Source organism: Danio rerio, chromosome 22 (genome assembly GCF_052040795.2).
Source record: "Danio rerio strain M-AB ecotype USA chromosome 22, GRCz13ab, whole genome shotgun sequence".
Lineage (NCBI taxonomy): Eukaryota > Metazoa > Chordata > Actinopteri > Cypriniformes > Danionidae > Danio > Danio rerio.
In genome coordinates this window covers 2,001,277-2,020,000 of record NC_141042.1, presented here as the reverse complement: position 1 = coordinate 2,020,000, position 18,724 = coordinate 2,001,277, and the positions used below count along the sequence as shown (strand labels likewise).

The following is an 18,724-nucleotide window of genomic DNA, read 5'->3' as shown; positions in this document are numbered from 1 at the left end:
TCCAAGATATTGGTGCTTTTCTTTCCTCAGATTAAAGATGATTTGGAGCTGAATCTGTGGTCCGTCTTTACAACGACAGTCAGTGGTTACAGGGCTTTCAGATTAAAAATAAACATACAAATGAGTTCAAATCAATAGCCAGGCCTCCTGATGACACACTAAAGGCTGATTTATACTTCTGCGTCAAACACCGGCGTATGCTACGGTGCTGACGCATAGCCCTTCGCCGTGGCTGTCGCCGTCACTGACGTGCACGTCTCAAAAAATGTAACTACACGTCACAACAACGCATAGCGCAAGCTCTGTGATTGGTCGGCTTGGTGGCGCTGACGAGTCAGGGCGGGACCGAGACCCGCGCCAATGGTGCGAGCGATTGTTAACAAGTGTGGAGTCCCGTGAAGGAGCTCCGGATGGAAAGTTTTGTTTTGTGTTTACCTCATAGTTAAAGTTGTTGCACGTCCGCCGGTTCCTGCCTCAAAATGAGCGAGTTTGAGCCACTTGTACATCCAGGAAGTGTTCAGGAAAAGCAAAACAGCAGCGAAGAAACTCGACACAGAGGAACATTTACACCTCACTGCCAACTAGCGTTTCGTAAGTGTTAATTCAGACCAACAGAGACAGCGCGCAGAAGTATAAATGCACAGCCACGCGCGTTGCATGCGCCGTGAGTTACGCCGGTCACTTGACGCAGAAGTATAAACCAGGCTTAAGGTGTTGTGAAGCAAATCGATTAACCTGGATAAGTAATATAACATTATTTACAATATTATTAGCTTTAATCCACAGCCTGATCAAACAGTCCTCGATGCATGCTGCCATAAAAGCGACAGGAAGTACATTCAAAGAAATTGAATGACTTTAAAGTGAAGTAAAATCTCTCATAACTGATCAAATGTGTTTGCTTTCTCTCCGTTGTGGCTCCTCATGTGTTTGTAGATGTATATTAACCGTGTGAAACTCTTCCCACACTCAGTACACGTGTAGGGCCTCTCCGTAGTGTGAATGAGCTCATGTACTTTCACATCACCTGACTGACTGAACCTCTTGTTGCAGTGTGAACACACGTACGGCTTCTCGCCGGTGTGGATCTGCCGGTGTCGCTTGAGTTCTGCGGCTCTAACAAAAGTCTTCTTGCACTCGAAGCACACAAACTCTTTCACGCCAGTGTGGACGTGCTGATGGTCCTTTAATTGTGACCGCTGTGAAAACCTCTTTCCACACGAGGAGCACGAATGAGGCTTGTCGTTTGTGTGAAGTCTGAGATGGTTCTTCAGCACTGAAGGCCTCAAAAACGTCTTGCCGCACTGATCGCACTTGTGCGGTTTCTCTCCAGTGTGGATCTTCAGATGTAAATAGAGGTTGGATGGTTTTGAGAAGTTCTTCCCACACTGAGGACACGTGCACGGTTTCTCTCCGGTGTGGATCCTCTGATGTTTTCGTAAATGCGACTGCTGTATGAAGCTCTTTCCACACCAAGAGCAGGAGTGTATCTTCTCCTTTGCATGAACACTAAGGTGGTCCTTTATATCTTCACTCAGTTCTTCAGTCTCCTCCTCCTTCACAATCATGTCTGAAATTTAAGTAAACAAAGTACATTTTAAGAGAGAAATCTGAAGTAGGTGATGCAAGCGAAGAGTTCAGATGCAAAAGCCGCTAAACGCCACTTCCCCCAAAAATGAGTGAATGCTTTAGGTACGTAGTACACCATCAACAAATATTTTTACTTTAAATCATATAAATCTTATGTTTAGGCGAGGCAGTGGCACAGTAGGTAGTGCTGTCGCCTCACAACAAAATGGTCGCTGGTTCGAACCTCGACTCAGTTGGCGTTTCTGTGTGGAGTTTGCATGTTCTCCCTGCCTTCGTTTGGGTTTCCTCTGGGTGCTCTGGTTTCCCCCACAAGTCCAAAGACATGCATTACAGGTGAATTGGGTAGGCTAAATTGTCCGTAGTGTATGAGTGTGTGAATGTATGTGTGGATGTTTCCTAGAGATGGGTTGCAGCTGGAAGGGCATCCGCTGCATAAAAACTTGCTGGATAAGTTGGCGGTTCATTCCGCTGTGGCGACCCCGGATTAATAAAGCGACTAAGCCGACAAGAAAATGAATGAATGAATCCTAAGTCTAGTCTTCTAAACCGAGATCTATTCAGATATTTACAGTTGTGGGACTATTATTTAAAAGGAATACAGGATGAGGACTGGAACAACCAGCATTTTCATTAAGAAATACAAGAAAAGGATGACTTAAACGATTTCTAAATTATATAGAGCAGTAGTTCTCTAATTTTTTTTATCAAGTACCACCTCAGAAAAAAACTGTCTCTCCAAGTATCACCAAAAATGAGCAGTATTGAAAATACAGTAGTGTAGTAGGCGCAGTAAAGCATCTACAACTCTGCACAGTTAAAAAAAACGTGGCAGATTACCTCAGAAATATAGGCTTTATGTCATATATGACATGTCATATACATCATTTTTGATACATTTTGAAATGTGTGCAGCATGTACATGACATATTTCATTCTTCCACGTACCACTAGAAGGAAGCCTGCGTACCACAGTTTGAGAACCACTGTTATAGAGGAATAAGTAATTCTAGAGGACTCTCAACAGACTATATAAGACTAAAATGGGAAAATGAAGCAGGCATTGTTCTGAATCAAGACCAATGGGTTAAAATATGTGCCACACACCTCAACAAGTTCAAGAGTGTGGCGTGAGTTTTGTTGGAAAAACTTAAGACTTTTATTACACCAAAAATTAAATCATTACAATCGGGGACTACTCATTCTTGTTGGAGGAACTGTGGGGTAAAAGAGGCACATCATGTGCATTAGAGCTGCACCATTCTGGCTAAAATGAGAATCGCGAAATTTTTTTTTTGTTGCCTAAAATAAAGATCACGATTTCCTCACGATTCTGTAGATATAAAATGGAGGTTAATATGAGTGGGCTATTATTATTGTTATTCTCAAACATAGCTGTGTAGCTGTACTATTGGTTAAAATGCTACATTTTGTTTAGACTTGGAATGGAGAACTTGAACAGACTTTAGATTCGTCCTGGTCATTAATGCTGATGTTGAATTATAGTGTTTGAGACATACGCTTACAATCTGTCATTGTCTGTTTAGAATCTGTCACTGACGTGATTTTCGTGAATACAGAAGACAGGGTGGGTACTTTTGCATTTCGGCAGGTTTTGGATGCTTTTGGGGCTGGAATCAGTCAGCTACTTCTGGCAACACTGTGCGCTTTCGGTTTCATTTTCACTGCTAGGAGCGGTTCACGTCCCGCGCGGCTCCCAAACGATCACTCTGTGCCACAAACTGAATGTTATTTCCAACTTTATTACCTGTTATTCACAGCCTATGCAGGTTCTGTTTACTAAAGTAGACTTCATTCAGAGGCTCGCGCGTGACCGCCCTCTTTGTGTGACGGTCAGCTCAGGTCACGTGTGATTTTGCTGTCACATATACATTACATGAAGACAGAATTTACATTTTTTGAGGTGAATCATATCTTATAAATACAGCATGTGACTCCTTCAACACCATTTGGAGGTTTCCACGTTGCTGAACAACGTATATAACAATGTGAAGACTTGTGCGGCCCGCCATTGCTTCTCTCCTGAACTTGAAAATATGATTGACAGAATCGTAGAAATGCTGGATATAGATTGTCTAGGGCAGGGGTCACCAATCTCGGTCTTGGAGGGCCGGTGTCCCTGCAGGGTTTAGCTCCAACATGCTTCAACACACCTGCCTGGATATTTCAAGTATACCTGGTAAGACGTTGATTAGCTTGTTCAGGTGTGTTTGATTAGAGTTGGAGCTAAGATCTGTGGGACACCGGCCCTCCAGGAACAAGTTTGGTGACCCCTGGTCTAGGGGGTCGAATTGAGATTGCGATCTTTTTACGATTATTTGTGCAGCTCTAATGTGCATATATTCTGGCAGTGCTCAAGAATTAACAGTTTTCAGGACATGGTGCACTCCGCTATCACTATTTTTGGTCTTCACATTCCTAGATTATTTGAAGTACTTTATCTGGGAGATACTCCTATGAAACTTAAAAAGGAAAATAGATATCCGTTTAAGATATTTTTGGCAATGAAAAAAACTGTACAAAAGCACGCACATCCCTCTTAACTGGGTGCTCAGCCAAAAAACGCAAAAAGTGCAAATTAAATGTTAATCAAAGGCGGCAACACCAAGGCTCCAAAAATACAAATTTATTAAATTAAAAAGGCTGACACAGAGCGTGACATTTTTGGAGCCTTGGTGTTGCCGCCTTTGATTAACATTTAAGATATTTTTGGCAACTAATAAAAAAAGCTGCAACCCGGAAATGGTATAAAGAAGAGCCACCAACTAAAGGTGAATGGTTTATAGCAGAAGTTGAGGAAATGGAACAATGACACATGCACTTCGATTACGATTAGAGATCTTTGAAAAGAAATGCAGTAAATGGCTGGCTTTCTCCACAACGACAGTATAATTATTTATGATTTAACATTGACATAATTCTAGAGGTTATGCATTATTGTGAAAATATGTTTGGCAACCTTTTATTATATTTTATACTTATTGTATTTATTTATTTTGATGACTTTGATTTAATAGTTTTATACGTGTATGTATATAGATATACATGTGTGGAATGGATGTATTTGCCTATATACGCACTAATGTATGCATGTGTATATTTATGTATATACGTGTTTTTATTTTTTATTTGTTTGTTTTGTTCTCATTGGTTTAATGAAAAAAAATCATCTAAATCCCAGCATCAGCGCATTCAGAAATAACAGTTTGTTGGCAAAAGCTGCTAAACGCCACTTGTCTTTGACAGCAAATGCCGCTATATCCCGACAAACAATCAGAAGGCTTGAATGGAACCATATGTTTTTAATGTAGTCGCAAGCTGATACGCCGGCTTTTAATAGGAGACTGTTTTATTCCGCTTTCGATTTTAAAAGACAGAGTTTAATAACCTTGATGAGCCTGACCGACTATCAGTCAACGGCAAATAAAAACGTCCCTCACCTCAAAACTCTGTGCATTATAAGAAAAGGAAAACACACTGTACAGTCGGAAGTGTAGCATGCATTCATAATGATTGTTTGCTCAGCGACACTACTTTGAATGAATCTGATTTACTATAGCTGCATTAAAGAGCAACTCCATTTCACGAAAGACACAGTTAAGATGCCTTTGTTTCATCCCGCATGGATGCTATGAAAACGAAAAAGAGACAAAGGTCGTGAGTATGATGAGAATGAATGAACGAATGACAGCTTCTAATGGCCCGTTTCCACCAAGTGGTACAGTTCGGTACGCGTTTATGGCCGTTTCCACTGTGAAAAGGTGTACTAAACCATACCATACCATATTTTCGACACCCAAGGGTACCAAACACGAGAAAGGGTACCAAAAGGCAGAGCTAGACATGCAGCTGAACGCTATTGGTTTACAGAGATACGTCATTCGCTCACGCAACAAGAACAGAATGAAAACAAAAGAGCTGCCATGTTTTAAATACACAGCTGAGAGATAACAGCATATATATATATATATATATATATATATATATATATATATATATATATATATATATATATATATATATATATATATATGCATAGCCCTCTTTGTTTAATAACCTTTTTATTATCTATTAAATGAAACTTCTGAACCTATTTAGAGGAGCCTGATAGAAAATGCTCATTTACAAAAAAAGAGGTCTGCTGGATTTAGAGGGTTTGGCATCTGAACTGTTCATATAAAGAGGAAAAACAGACATAATCGTTAGCTGCAATGCAAAAACTACTCAAAACAGAGACAATGCTGGAAGGCCTGGAACTGTGTATGATTTGCTCACCGTGAAAGTTTTTCGCGTGCTTTCGTAGAGAACACAAATGTTTGAAACTGCTCCCGCATATAGAGCAGTGAAAGGATTTCTCTCTGCTGTGAGTCCTCTGGTGCTGTTTCAGTTGTCCTGAATGAATGAATCTCTTCTCGCATTGCGAACACTTGTAGCGTTTCTCCCCAGTGTGGATCTTCATGTGGACGTTGAGTGTGTATTTGTGCTTGAAACTCTTTCCACACTCAGTGCAGATAAAGCCTTTCAATTCTGTTGTTTCCACCGGAAAATTATCTTCAGTCTCTGACTGAGTTTCAGTTTCACTTTTGACATGATGTTTCCTCTCATCTTCACTCAGCGCTTCACTCTCCTCCTTCACCAGCACATCTGAAAATTAAGCAAGTACCATTTTTAAAGGATAGTTTTTAACAGCAGATGGCGCTCTTGGTCAGTCATAACCAGTTGACCATAATACTTGTTTTTACAAATTGATTTATATGTTAAAAGACACAATTTAGTGCTTAAAACCTAACAACCTGACTGTTCTTCAGCCTCATTGTTGAAGAGTAATGAATAAACACAAACCTATTAGTTCTTCAGTCTCTTCCTGTTTAATTCTGCAGGGTTCTGGATCACTCATCTTCTCACTGTCCTGATGGAGCTTCAGAGGAGTAAACAGAGAATCTGATTTATTTACACTGATTGATGAAATAATCATATTATATTAATATCTTATAGATGACAATAAGATATGTGAATATTTCATTTGTTCAAGTCAGCGGACACCAATAAAATGAACTTAATGTGGCTTTTCGAGAATCTGAAGACATCAGTATAATGAATGAGGGGGAAAACGAGAACTAATGGCAAGAAATAAAGAGTATTTCAGCAGCTCGGATAATATTGATGAGCCTCAAACTAAAAACATTAAAAGGCCATTCAGGACTGGCAGATCTGTTTATTACACACTGAGGGTTTGCAGTATACACTGATTTATATTGTTAATACTTTAAAATTGCCTTTATATGCACATCATGTTTAAATACCAAGTAGGGTTGGGCGATTCATCGAAAAAGTAATCGAAATCTACAATCAGAACCGATAAGCAATCAAATTTTTTAAGTTACTTACCTTACTGCATGGGGAGTCACATGAACCTGCTCTAGTTGTTACTATTGTGTTACTTTGCACTACAATGACCATACATTGCATTATACTGAAATAGTTTTTTTTTTTTTTTTTTAAACATTTGCTTACAGGAGACGCAAGAAATGCACTGTTTAAAATATTAATTACAGAATATAGAAGAGACTTTTAATAGAAAAATCACTGAAAATAGTTTATTTACTTTGCATGATTTTATAAGAATAAAGTGACTTTGTTGTAGGCAAAGTGTGTTTAATTTCAGTTGTTCAACGTTGACGTTCAATAAATGATCATAGATTGTGTGTTTTCTTCAATTATTTTAATAGCCAGTAATGCACTCTTCATTCAGAAATCTCTCACTTGTAATATGTGAGCATATTTACTGTACAAAACCTGTCAGTGAAATATGAAGGCAAAAAATGAAACAAACAACTAAAATAATCGTTCATTAATCGTAATAGAGTTAAAATATTCAAGTAATCGAGATTTTGATTTTAGGCCAAACCGCCCTGCTCTAATACCAAGCTTTTATCCCAATAAGATAATTAGACTGTTAGCAGTAGCACATCTATGCACAGACACTGGGATATCATCAACTTAAGAAAATAAAAAGCACAACAAAGTATTACTTTAACGTTTTCAGCATCAAACTTCATTAATTTACCGCAGTAAATTCTCTTCACAGATCATAATTTGCGATGTAACAAGCGTTAAAAAACAATAACAAAGAAAACCCAAACACATTCACTCATGTTGTCCTCTCAGAGCTGCTCTCTGCCTGCTGTATTGTTTTGGTCAGCAGACACACAGATAGAGGTGAACTCAATGCAGAAACTAGTCGCAGATTCTCGTTTTAATAAACTGTAAAGTGTGTTTTATTGTTGTGTAAACACGAGCAAAAGCGACTCACCCCAGCTCTGAAGACTCTTCTTCTTCTTGTTGTTTAATGGCGGCTGCCAAACGAACGAAAAGTTTCACCGCCACCTACCGGACTGGAGGGAAAGGCACTGATTTTAGGAAAAAAAGAAAGTGAAAGACGCTCTGAAGACTCGACGCTGAATGAACGCGTCGGTGCTGACGTCACCACGGCTAGGATAATTAAAACTGCGCGAAATTAATTTATTCACTATTTTTCAGCTTAGTCCCTTTATTAATCTGGGGTCACCACAGCGGAATGAACCGATAACTTATACAGCATATGTTTTACGCAGTGTATGCCCTTTCAGCTGCAACCCACCTCTGGGAAACATCCACACACACTCCTTCACACTCATACACTACAGACAATTTAGTTTACCCAATTCACCTGTATTGCATGTCTTTGGACTGTGGGGGAAACCAGGCCACCCGGAGGAAACCCTATGCTGGATAAGTTGGGGGTTCATTCCGCTGTGGCATACCCCCAGATTAATAAAGGGACTAAGCTGAAAAGAAAATGAATGAATGAGCTGATTAATTCAAAATAGTAAGACTTTGGCTTTATAAATATAGTCTGTATAATGATGACTGTGATTTGAACACCAGTCCAGAATTTATGAAACATACTGGAGTCAAACCAATGAATATTCCACTGCATTAATGGACATTACATCAGGGCCGGATTGGCTAATCGGGAAGACCAGGAGAATTCCCGGTGGGCCGGTCCACTTTTTGGCCGCGAGGGCCGGCGTCCCTACCTGCTTGCACTCTCAGCAGTCGCACTCTTTTCATTTATTTATTCATTTCACCATAGCCTCACTCTTTTTAGTCATTATTTTGCTGCAGCTTTTTTTATTTATTTTCCCGCAGCCCCGTGAGCAAAATGCAGCCTGCAGCTTATTGATGATGTAATCATTCCACCTCAAACATCGGCATATTAGTGAATATAAGAATTTGAATAATTAATATTAATGAATATTACACCTGCTCAACGAAAATCAGATGATTCACTACATTACGTAATCTCACATGACTTGATCAGAAATCTAAAAAGGGGAGAAAAAGATTACGCCATCAATAGAAAGTAATAATGTGGTTAAAAGAGTCCTGCAGATAACAGTGCAATACTTTATTCCGAACACACCAGCATAACAGCACCATTGTGGTCCAGTGGTCAGCAAGTTTCGTTATGACGCCACCGACACGAGTTCAAACCTCACTTGAGTAATTATTTTTTTATTGTTGTGACATATAATACAGTGATATAATATTACATATAATATTGTTGAACATTTGAAGTTCTAAAGCAGCTGTTTCCTTGAAAAAGAAGTGATACTGTCATTAGAAACTAAATTGACCTTATTTTAATATAGTCAGTCGTGAACTGAGGTGGGCCGGTCTAAAGCTTGAAACTCCAGGGCTGAAAAGAAGTCCAACTCTGACCCTGCATTACATTATTATTATTGATCAACGCATGCACTATTTACAGATGATTGGAGTTCATTAACATACACACTAGGGTTCGGCGGTGTCGACCAATTTGGCATTGTGCGATGTCGTAGGTGGCGGTGAATAAATTATTCATGAATAATTAATTAATTCATAACAAATTAATTATTCGTAGCGTACCGTTTCAACTACCTGATCCGCATGATGTTTGTTTTTATCCATAACCAAATCATAAACAAATAAAGAGAAGTTGCACACTAATAACCACCGGTCAATCACTTTTTCGGCAGGACTCTGGCATTACTAGGCAGACTGATCTGTGTCGTTATAATCCCGTCTGCAAACTTGGTTGGTAAAAAAAAGATGCACAACCAATAACATCTGAGGTTTACGCTAAAAAGACTAATGCCTCAGACTGCGTGATTTTAGCCCCGATTTTGGCTCGCCGACAGGTTTTGAGAAATCGCCGACAAATGCCTGAAATCGCCGGCAAATCGCTGCTCGTGCACGTGAGTGACAATCACACAGTATGAACAATCAAAGACACGATCTGAGAGAATCGCCAATGCCTGCGAGATATATGGCGTGCTGAATATCTGGAGCTGTCGGCGATTCAAATCATGCCGTGTGAATTGAGTTTTGACTTAAAATAACATCAGCGATCGCCTACAGCCAATGAGAGAGCAGCATTCACTTGTGTGTGCGTGTGTGTGTACCTGCTGCAGGCCAGCGGGAGGCTGGGGGAGAAGTTAAAAGCGCTCTTTTTCGGTTTATTTGGACCCACGAAATGGAGGAAAAACTAGTGGAGGTTTGACAGGACTCAGGAGCACCCGTGTCTGTTTGACGTTTCATACAGAAAGAAATTAGTTTATTATCAACATTGAGGAGAAATGGCTAATTCCCTTTAAACCCAGGTGAGCAAACATGTACATGTCCTACCCCATTAAAGGCTTCTTTCTCATTATGTAGTTAATAACAAAAGATTTATGACGTGTTTTTGGCTGCGAGACGTAGTTTGGACGAAGTTGCCGGCGATTTTTCCAATAGTAAAGTCATGCAATGTGAAAGTCCCTGTCGCCAATACATCTTGCAGTGTAAACAAAGCAGCGACGAAACGCTAGCCCAGATAGTCAAGCAGTGTGAAAACATCTGTGACACGACTACTCTGAAAATCATGCAGTCTGAACTCGGCAAAAGTACAAGCATGAAAGTGAAAGACTGAAGCAGTTTACTGACGCTGTGACATGTTACCTGATAGATTCAAAAGAGTGAAGAGTTGCTAGATACAGACAAGATTAATTTAATATCTCGTTTAACAACTATAGTGAGACACAATCCAGTGGTACATCCTTGATAAACTTTCCGACATGCACTGCTTTCTAGGGTTTTGTGCACAAAGCACCCGCTGACTGCCTGGAGCTCAGACGTGTGCATATGCTGCAGCACATGCCTCTGTGTGTGTGGTCACGTGATGTGCGTTTTCAGTGGTATAGACCTTTTTCTTGGAACGCAAAATTGCCCATGATGCTTTGCGTGTATGCGCAAGGAGAATGCGAAGAACTTCCGGTCGGCAGCTGATGCGTGTAAACGGTCACATTTCGACAGCTTTAAAACGATAGTTTTAATCTATTTTACCTGCTTTTATCCTCTTTGAACTAATACTGTTGTCCATCAGCAGCATCTCCTGGACTGATCATTTAAAGAAATGCCATCTAATGTGATGGAAAACAGCTGCTGTGAGGCGTTTCCCCCTCGTTGTCAGACGGCATCTTCTGCAGTTTAAATGAAGCCTCGTCATCGCTAAAGTCAACATTTTCTCTTTATTTCAAACATATAACCAGCCCAAACTAATGTAGTTCACCAAAATGTTTGACACACACACACGTAGCCTGTACTGTGCCACTGACACACTGATTTAATAACTGCGACAAAGTGAAAATATAGGCGAGTGTCATTTCGAAATCACAGAAAAACACAAACCGTGGTGAAAACAACACACGAAATAAAACACAAACGGCTCGCGATTAGAATGAACAGCAGATCAGCCAGCAGAGGATCAATAACAGACTTTTATTGCTCATTTTAGTAAATTGCACGACTTTCATACCTGTTAAGTTTCATGCCAGTACTCTAGTTCGCGCTCTCTCTCTGTGTGTGTGTGTGTGTGTTAAAGAGCCGCTGAGCTAACAGCTGACAGGCCGGGAACACACACTGTATTTCTGACAGCAGACACGTGAACTAGGAGAACGTTTTTCTCGTATTTCTGACGCGCTTGAACCACATGTGACAGATTCTAACGGCTTTAACAGACACATTTCTAAGTTGTGTGTCACAAAAACACTCTGTTATCCATTAAAAACGTTATTGAAACCCATTTTCGGATCGCAAATGACCAGTTGTACACGCTGTAAACAGAAGTTTTTAGCATTCTACCAGAAGACGCTGCTCGCTATGGCGCCCACCATGCAGCAGCCATGAGAAAGGTCTATAGTGATAATGAAGATCTGCAAGATGAAACGCCAGTGTGGACGTGGATCAATTTAGTTTTTAAAAGGGCATTTAAAACTAAGACGTATTTGTGTAAACAAGGCCTAAATGTGTGTTTTTGTGAGCAGGTTGCTGCTCTGACGGGTGCGGATCAGAGGATCGCGATGCCAGCTCAGCATTGTGATGTTTATCGGCCATTGGCTATCGGCCAAACAACCCAACCCTAATATACACGCGTTTGACAAATATGAAGTTTGGTCCTTCAGCTCTGAAAATGTTTTGCTGCATTGATCACATTTGCATTTTCCCTCCAGTGTGGATCTTGATGTGTTTTTGAAGGTGTGATGATCGTCTGAAACTCCTCCCACACTGAGCGCACGTGTACGGTTTCTCTCCAGTGTGGATCATCTGGTGTGTTTTCAGGTGTCCTGAATTTCTGAACGTCTTGTCGCAGTGGGAACACTTGTAGGGTTTCTCTCCAGTGTGAATCCTCTGGTGCAGTTTCAAGTCTACAGCTGTAATAAAACCCTTCCCACACTCCAAGCACACATGCTCCCTCACACCAGCGTGGATCTTCTGGTGTATATTAAAATGCGAACTTTGCGTGAAACTCTTCCCACACTCGGAGCATGAATAAGGCCTTTCTTTTGTGTGAACTCTAAGATGCTCCTTCAGCTGTGAAGCCCACAAAAACGTTTTGCTGCATTGATCACATCTGTGTGGTCTCTCTCCGGTGTGGATCATCATGTGCGATAAAAAGTCAGCTTTTAGTCTGAAACTCGTCCCACACCGAGTGCAAATGTGAGGTTTCTCTCCAGTGTGGATCCTCTCATGTTGCCTTAAATTATGCTGATATGTAAAACTCTTTCCACACCAGGAGCATGAATGTAATTGCTCCTTTTTATGAACGCCAAAGTGGACCTTCTTGGCATCAACCAGTTCTTCACTTTCCGCCTCCTTCACCATCAGCTCTGAAAATTAGGAAAAACAAATTTAGGAGGGAAATGTGAAGCAGGGATGCAAATGATAAATCAACAATAAGGTCAATAACCCTATTGATTGATACATCTTCTCGATTGTGGATTAAGCATGAACACCATGAAAAGATTAGTTCTGCTATAGGCTGTGCATTCCGTGTCCAAAACTTCACACATTAAAAGAAATCACTTTCGCGAACGCGAACGCTCAATCTGCCCAGTTGGTGGAATGAACTCCCTAACTTCATCAGAACGGCAGAGTCACTCGCTGTTTTCAAGAAACGACTAAAAACTCAACTATTTAGTCTCCACTTCACTTCCTAATCTGCAATTGCCTCTCTGGATATACCACTAACTGTACCCCAAAACAAAAAAAAAAACAAAAAAATTACTAATGCTTTCCTTCTTAGACTTTACAGACCTGAAACTTGCCTGTAGTACTCATTCAATGTTGCTCTTAGTTGTGTAAATTGCTTCCTTGTCCTCATTTGTAAGTCGCTTTGGATGAAAGCGTCTGCTAAATGACTAAATGTAAATGTAAGCAGTAGGCTTGCGCAACTTGCGTTCCTCCAGTGAACAAAAGCTCCTCTAATGAGCTGGTTATCTAAATCAGCTGCTATAAATAGGAGAGACTTACAAAATATGCGAGTCTAGAGGTCTGAATCTCGCTTGGGGTGCGAGAGGGTTCAAATCCCGGACGAGCCCCCAATTTCTGTTATGACCGTGTAGCGGTCGATCACAACAGAAAAGAAAAGACAGGCAATACCAGAGAGAATCTGAATGTTACAAGCTTTGCTTATTATATGAGATACGGATATATCTTCAGGAGAAGGCCAGACCAAAAATAACAAACAAAAAGATGGTTTTTTAACCAACTATCTTAGCTGAAGAAAATTTAAAATAATAAATAAAATACAAGCAATTACTTAACCAACTTCCTTTTGCCAAAACAACAACAAACGTACAAAATAAAAACAATGTGGCGTCAACCCTCCTACTTCTCACAATTATTCACAAGTGTGTATTTTGTTACAAGTGTGTGTTGTGTGAACCACAATTCTTAACGTTAAGGGTAGAAATGATTAAGTAAGAATAAACTTACAAATTGAAACAAGAAATGACAGGAGAAAACTCAAAACAAAATCACAACATTAATCACAAATTTCAATCTCTCTCTAGCATAGTGCTCAATAGTGGGCAAAAGAGAGAAATGCGCTGGAGGAACACAAGGGCCCACAAAACCGATACCAAATTGTTCAATTGTTCCCCTATTAGAATGCATTGGAAAGTGGCCAAAATCCAACGTCTGTCCAACGTTGGACATTGACGCCGGTCTGATGTTGGGTTCTGACCTCAAACCGAGTTTGTTTCCATCCAAAATGCAACATTCCATGAGGTTGGGGTACAACGACATCACAACGACAACACATCATGTTGACGTCCCGTGCCTGCTGGGACCCTGGAGCATTCACTCACCTCATTCAGTCCCAAGGTGGTGCCAAATAGTCAAATCAGCAAAGCTGGTGTCATAAATAAAAGTACAACAATGAGCGCCAAATATGAATGCCTCTACAACTCGAAAGTATTGCAACTCTGGCTAAAAGAAAAAGGTATGAATTAACAACGACTAAAAAGCAAAAGCTGAATCCCAGACATTTGAGGAGTTTTAGAAATTGTGTCCAGGCTCATTTTCAAAGTGCCAAAAAGAGGACATATAGTCACTCTATTATAGTAAAACATGCCATTTTCCCGGAAAAAAAAAAAATTCATTTTCTTTTCGGCTTAGTCCCTTTATTAATCAGGCGACGCCACAGCGGAATGAACGGCCAACTTATACAGCATGTTTTGCGCAGCGGATGCCCTTCCAGCCACAACCCAACACTGAAAAACACCCACACACTCTTGCACGCACTCACATACACTACGGCCAACTTAGCTTATTTAACCCAGAAGAAACCCATGCAAACACGGGGAGAACATGCAAACTCCACACAGAAATGCCAACTGACCCAGCCGAGGCTCGAACCAGCGACCTTCTTGTTGTGAGGCGATTGTGCTACCCACTGTGCTTCCTCCTTTATTTATCCACTTTCATTAAAGTGGAAACCAATTTACAACATAATGTAAATACTCGACTGACTGCTTCACTTCCACTTAAAGTCTCCTCTGAAGGGCGATGCTCACTGACAGTATAGAGTTCCCTTCACTATACTGGGGCACTGGGACCCGCATAAAACACAGGTTGATTATCCCGGTTAAGTGCTCACTAGCAGATTTAGACAAATGTGTGAGCAATATTTGAGAAAACATTGAGAAAATGCATCTTATTACCTGGTGTGACACCCTAATACCGATTAACTTTAACCCTACCCTCTCTAAACACATAATATACACATGCGTGACGTAATCGTTTTTAAAGACACTCGTTTTCTAAGAGGTTATTAGGACAAGTAAATGGTGGCATTTAAAAAAAAAAAATTCTACTTTGAAACCTGTTTTCAGATCAATGCCCCCCTCACATGTGAACAACACTGAACCGTGGCATACCATGTGTGGAAAAGTGCCTTTATATAAACACAATCCGCTTGTCATACTCCAAAGACGAAGGAAAACTGCATAATACATCCTCCTAATTTGTTATAAATGGTACATTTATCCTAAATAATACAACCCTGATGGAGGGAAATGTTAGATGATTACTTACTGTGATTGCTTTTTCTGTGTGATCGTAGAGAAGATGAATCTGTGAAACTCTTCCCACAAGCAGTGCAGTGATGCGGTTTCTCTCCAGTGTGAATCCTCTCGTGTGTTTTCAGGTTTCCCGACTTACTGAATCTGTTGTCGCAGTGTGAGCACTTGTAAGGTCTCTCTCCAGTGTGAGTTCTCATGTGAAGCTTGAGATTGTGTCTGCGGCTGAAACTCTTTCCACACTGAGTGCAGGTCAAACCGTTCAAGGCTGTTCTTAAAAAACTGTGTTCTGTGTTCGTGCGAGTTTCACTTTCACTTTCGACATGATGTTTCTCCTCATCTTCACTCAGTTCTTCTCTCTCCTCCTTCACCATCACATCTGAAAATTAAGTGAGTTACATTTTAGGGGGCTGTTTATGACTTCACAGAGTAGGTGGCATTGAAAGGCTTAAAAGCACAAACTGTTTCTTGATTCTAAGACTTTATTTGCATGCAACTGACAAATCGTCGCAGGCAAATTAGATTTTAGTGACAGGGCAGCGCTGGCCCAATCAGGCCATTAACAATCTTGTCTACTGTCCCAAGTGTGTCTCTGGCTGGACCCGGGCCATCAGGCAATCCTTATTGGTGAGCCCTTTGTGGCCCTCTAGGAACTGGATTTGACACCTGAGCTCAACTAGTTGCTTTCGTTTTTTTACTGGCTCTTAAACAGATACACTCAACCGGTTAAATATGTGTTATCAAATCTATGATTATACCAAATAATACAACCTTGATGAGCTGAAATGTTAGACGATCTACTTACTGTGATTGTGTTTTCTGTGCGATCGTAGAGAAGTTGAATTTGTGAAATTCTTTCCACAATCAGTGCAGTGATACGGTTTCTCGCCAGTGTGAATCCTCTCGTGTGTTTTCAGGTTTCCTGAATCACTGAATCTCTTGTCGCAGTGTGAGCACTTGTAAGGTTTCTCTCCAGTGTGGATCCTCATGTGAATCTTGAGACTGCATTTGCGCAAGAAACTCTTTCCACATAAACTGCAGGTGAAACATTTAACGGCTGTTCTGTCCATTGAAAAATTTTTAGTATTTGAGTGAGTTTCACTTTCACTTTTGACATGATGTTTCTCCTCGTCTTCACTCAGTTCTTCACTTTCCTCCTTCACAATCACTTCTGAAAATTAAGTAGATAAGTTATATTTTAAGAGGCAAGTTTTTAACCACACAGCAAAATGCTAATAAATAAAAATGGCTATTTTTGCACCTTCACTAGGCATGGGCAGGTATAAGATTCTAACGGTAGGATAACCTTGGATAAAAATATCACGGTTTGATGGGATTGTGATTAATGCTGTAAAATGTATTCTTTTTAAAAGTCTGGGTAAAAAAAAATAAAACTTTTTCCCCTTTGAAAACTATATATTTTATTTTAAAAACATTTCCAAAATTTGTAACAGTAAACATGTTACTGTTAAATATTTTAGTTACACTAAATAATTGAACTAAATCATTGACTGTCTTCATTAGTTTAAAAAACACAGATTTCTTTACAATTTAAAACTGTAGTTTTGATTATCTTTTCTGCGTAAAATAACGTAAATAAAGTTTTTTTTACACATATCTTAGGAACGGTATAGCAAAAATTTTAGGTGATTTTAAAACCTTGACTTTTCCAAAGCGCAGTATACCTTAAAAACGGTTATCGCCCCCATGCCTAAACTTCATTATACATTTTTAAAACAATCTTAAAAACTGGTCTATTCAATCTGGCGTATTAATATACTCATTTTATAGTCTTGATTATTACTTTGCTTCTGAATATTTATCCTTTTCTATCTGGTTATTATTTCTATGCTTTTTTATTATTTACATTTACATTTAGCAGACGCTTATAATATATGTAGTTTGTTTTTATGTATAGTGTTTGTGGCTGTTTAAAGTGCTTTATAGAACCTCACCATTGTTCAGCCTCATTATTGAAGAGTAATGAATAAACACAAACCTATTAGTCCTTCAGTCTCTTCCTGTTTAATTCTGCAGGGTTCTGGATCACTCATCTTCTCACTGTCCTTCAATAAACTCTGTCTTTGTCTTTCACTGATGGCGGCAGAGCTTCAGGAGAACAAACAGAGAAATCTGATACATTTACACTGATTTAAATAAAACCTATGTTATATCTTGTAATAGATACAAAATGTGATTATGTTGGTGGTTGAAGCAGACAGAATCGCTACTGGCCTGATCGAGCCAGTGGTGCCTTGTCACTAAATTTTAATTTGCCTGCGACTATTTGTCAATTTGCTTGCAAATACTGTCTCGAATCGAAAAACAGTTTGTACTTTTAAGCTTTTGAATCCTACCTTAACTGTGAAGTCATAAACACCATCCGTAACATAACCCCCCCCCACCCCCAAAAAAAAACAGGACAACGAAGAGACGCCAACATCAAATTATGAGGCTAAAAGAAAATGTCTAACATAGTTGAAACAGAAATTTACGTGGGTAAAACAGAATGAAAACAATGAAGTGATGTTTTGCACATTTTGTCATCAGTTCGACCACCTGCACAAATTCAATACTTCTATATTGTTTTCTGCCACATTATTTAAAATATGTGGCTATGAAAAAGCTATTAACTTCTTTATTTTTATTAATTTTATTCTTTGTGGGGAACCAGTGACAATTTTAGTAGGGCATGTAAAAATGACAGTGGTCCAATCGGGCCAGTAGAAAAAAATCCTTAGCGTTGAAACCTGTATAGTTTAAATATATAGTAGATTGTTATAGTAAATTATAGTAGATTGTTAGCAGTAGCATGTCTGTGTACAAAAACTGGGATATCATAAAAAACCTTTAAACACCAAACACTTCTAATAAAATATATAACCAGCATTTCTCTTTACAGATGATAATGTGTGTGATAATAATAACACAAACGTTGAAAAACCTCATACACAAACACATTCACTCATATTGTCCTCTCAGAGCTCCTCTCCGCCAGCTGTATTGTTTTGGTCAGCAGACACACAGATAGAGGTGAACTCCATGCAGAAACTAGTCGCAGATTGTCGCTTTAATAAACTGTAAAGTGTGTTTTATTGTTGTGTAAACACGAGAAAAAGCGTCAACGACTCACCTCAGCTCTGAAGACTCGACGCTGAATGAACGCGTCAGCGCTGACGTCACCACGTCGAGGC

At 39.7% G+C, this 18,724-nt stretch overlaps 4 protein-coding genes across 8 annotated transcripts in view; all 4 read right to left on the bottom strand.

Moving 5' to 3' along the window:
* The window catches only part of znf1160 (zinc finger protein 1160), an 8,484-nt gene extending 438 nt beyond the window's left edge, over window positions 1-8,046 (bottom strand). Inside the window, exons 1-4 of one of the 2 annotated variants that reach the window (XR_015521306.1) lie at window positions 7,922-7,952; window positions 6,451-6,526; window positions 5,884-6,252; window positions 160-1,570 (exon numbers count right to left, since the gene is read on the bottom strand). Coding sequence is in view for 1 of the 2 variants with exons in the window: in NM_001110115.1 (NP_001103585.1) it covers window positions 879-1,570; window positions 5,884-6,252; window positions 6,451-6,505 (1,116 nt within the window). In the remaining variant the exon portion in view is untranslated. 2 annotated transcript variants of the gene reach the window in all.
* The window catches only part of si:dkey-1b17.8, a 27,956-nt gene extending 9,266 nt beyond the window's left edge, over window positions 1-18,690 (bottom strand). For 2 of the 3 annotated variants that reach the window (XR_015520971.1, XM_087302086.1), the window contains exon 1: window positions 18,657-18,690. The gene's annotated coding sequence lies outside the window, so the exon portion shown is untranslated. Of the gene's footprint in view, window positions 1-18,360 lie in introns of all 3 variants that reach the window. The other variant, XM_087302084.1, reaches the window with a different exon arrangement.
* Window positions 1-18,724, bottom strand: part of LOC101883071 (zinc finger protein 502) — a 236,288-nt gene that overhangs the window by 136,489 nt on the left and 81,075 nt on the right. The window lies entirely within an intron of this gene.
* On the bottom strand, window positions 9,150-18,690 carry LOC137487229 (uncharacterized). Of its 2 annotated transcripts, none has more exons than XM_087303513.1 (5): window positions 18,482-18,690; window positions 17,530-17,639; window positions 16,336-16,701; window positions 15,547-15,909; window positions 9,150-12,836 (listed from the first exon to the last, which is right to left on the bottom strand). In XM_087303513.1, exons 2-5 carry the CDS (start codon window positions 17,582-17,584, stop codon window positions 12,157-12,159), a joined length of 1,464 nt encoding a protein of 487 aa, XP_087159639.1. In that variant the 5' UTR covers window positions 17,585-17,639; window positions 18,482-18,690; the 3' UTR covers window positions 9,150-12,156. The 2 variants fall into 2 exon arrangements, with proteins under 2 accessions (XP_087159639.1, XP_087159638.1); XM_087303512.1 differs by having other exon boundaries at window positions 18,664-18,690.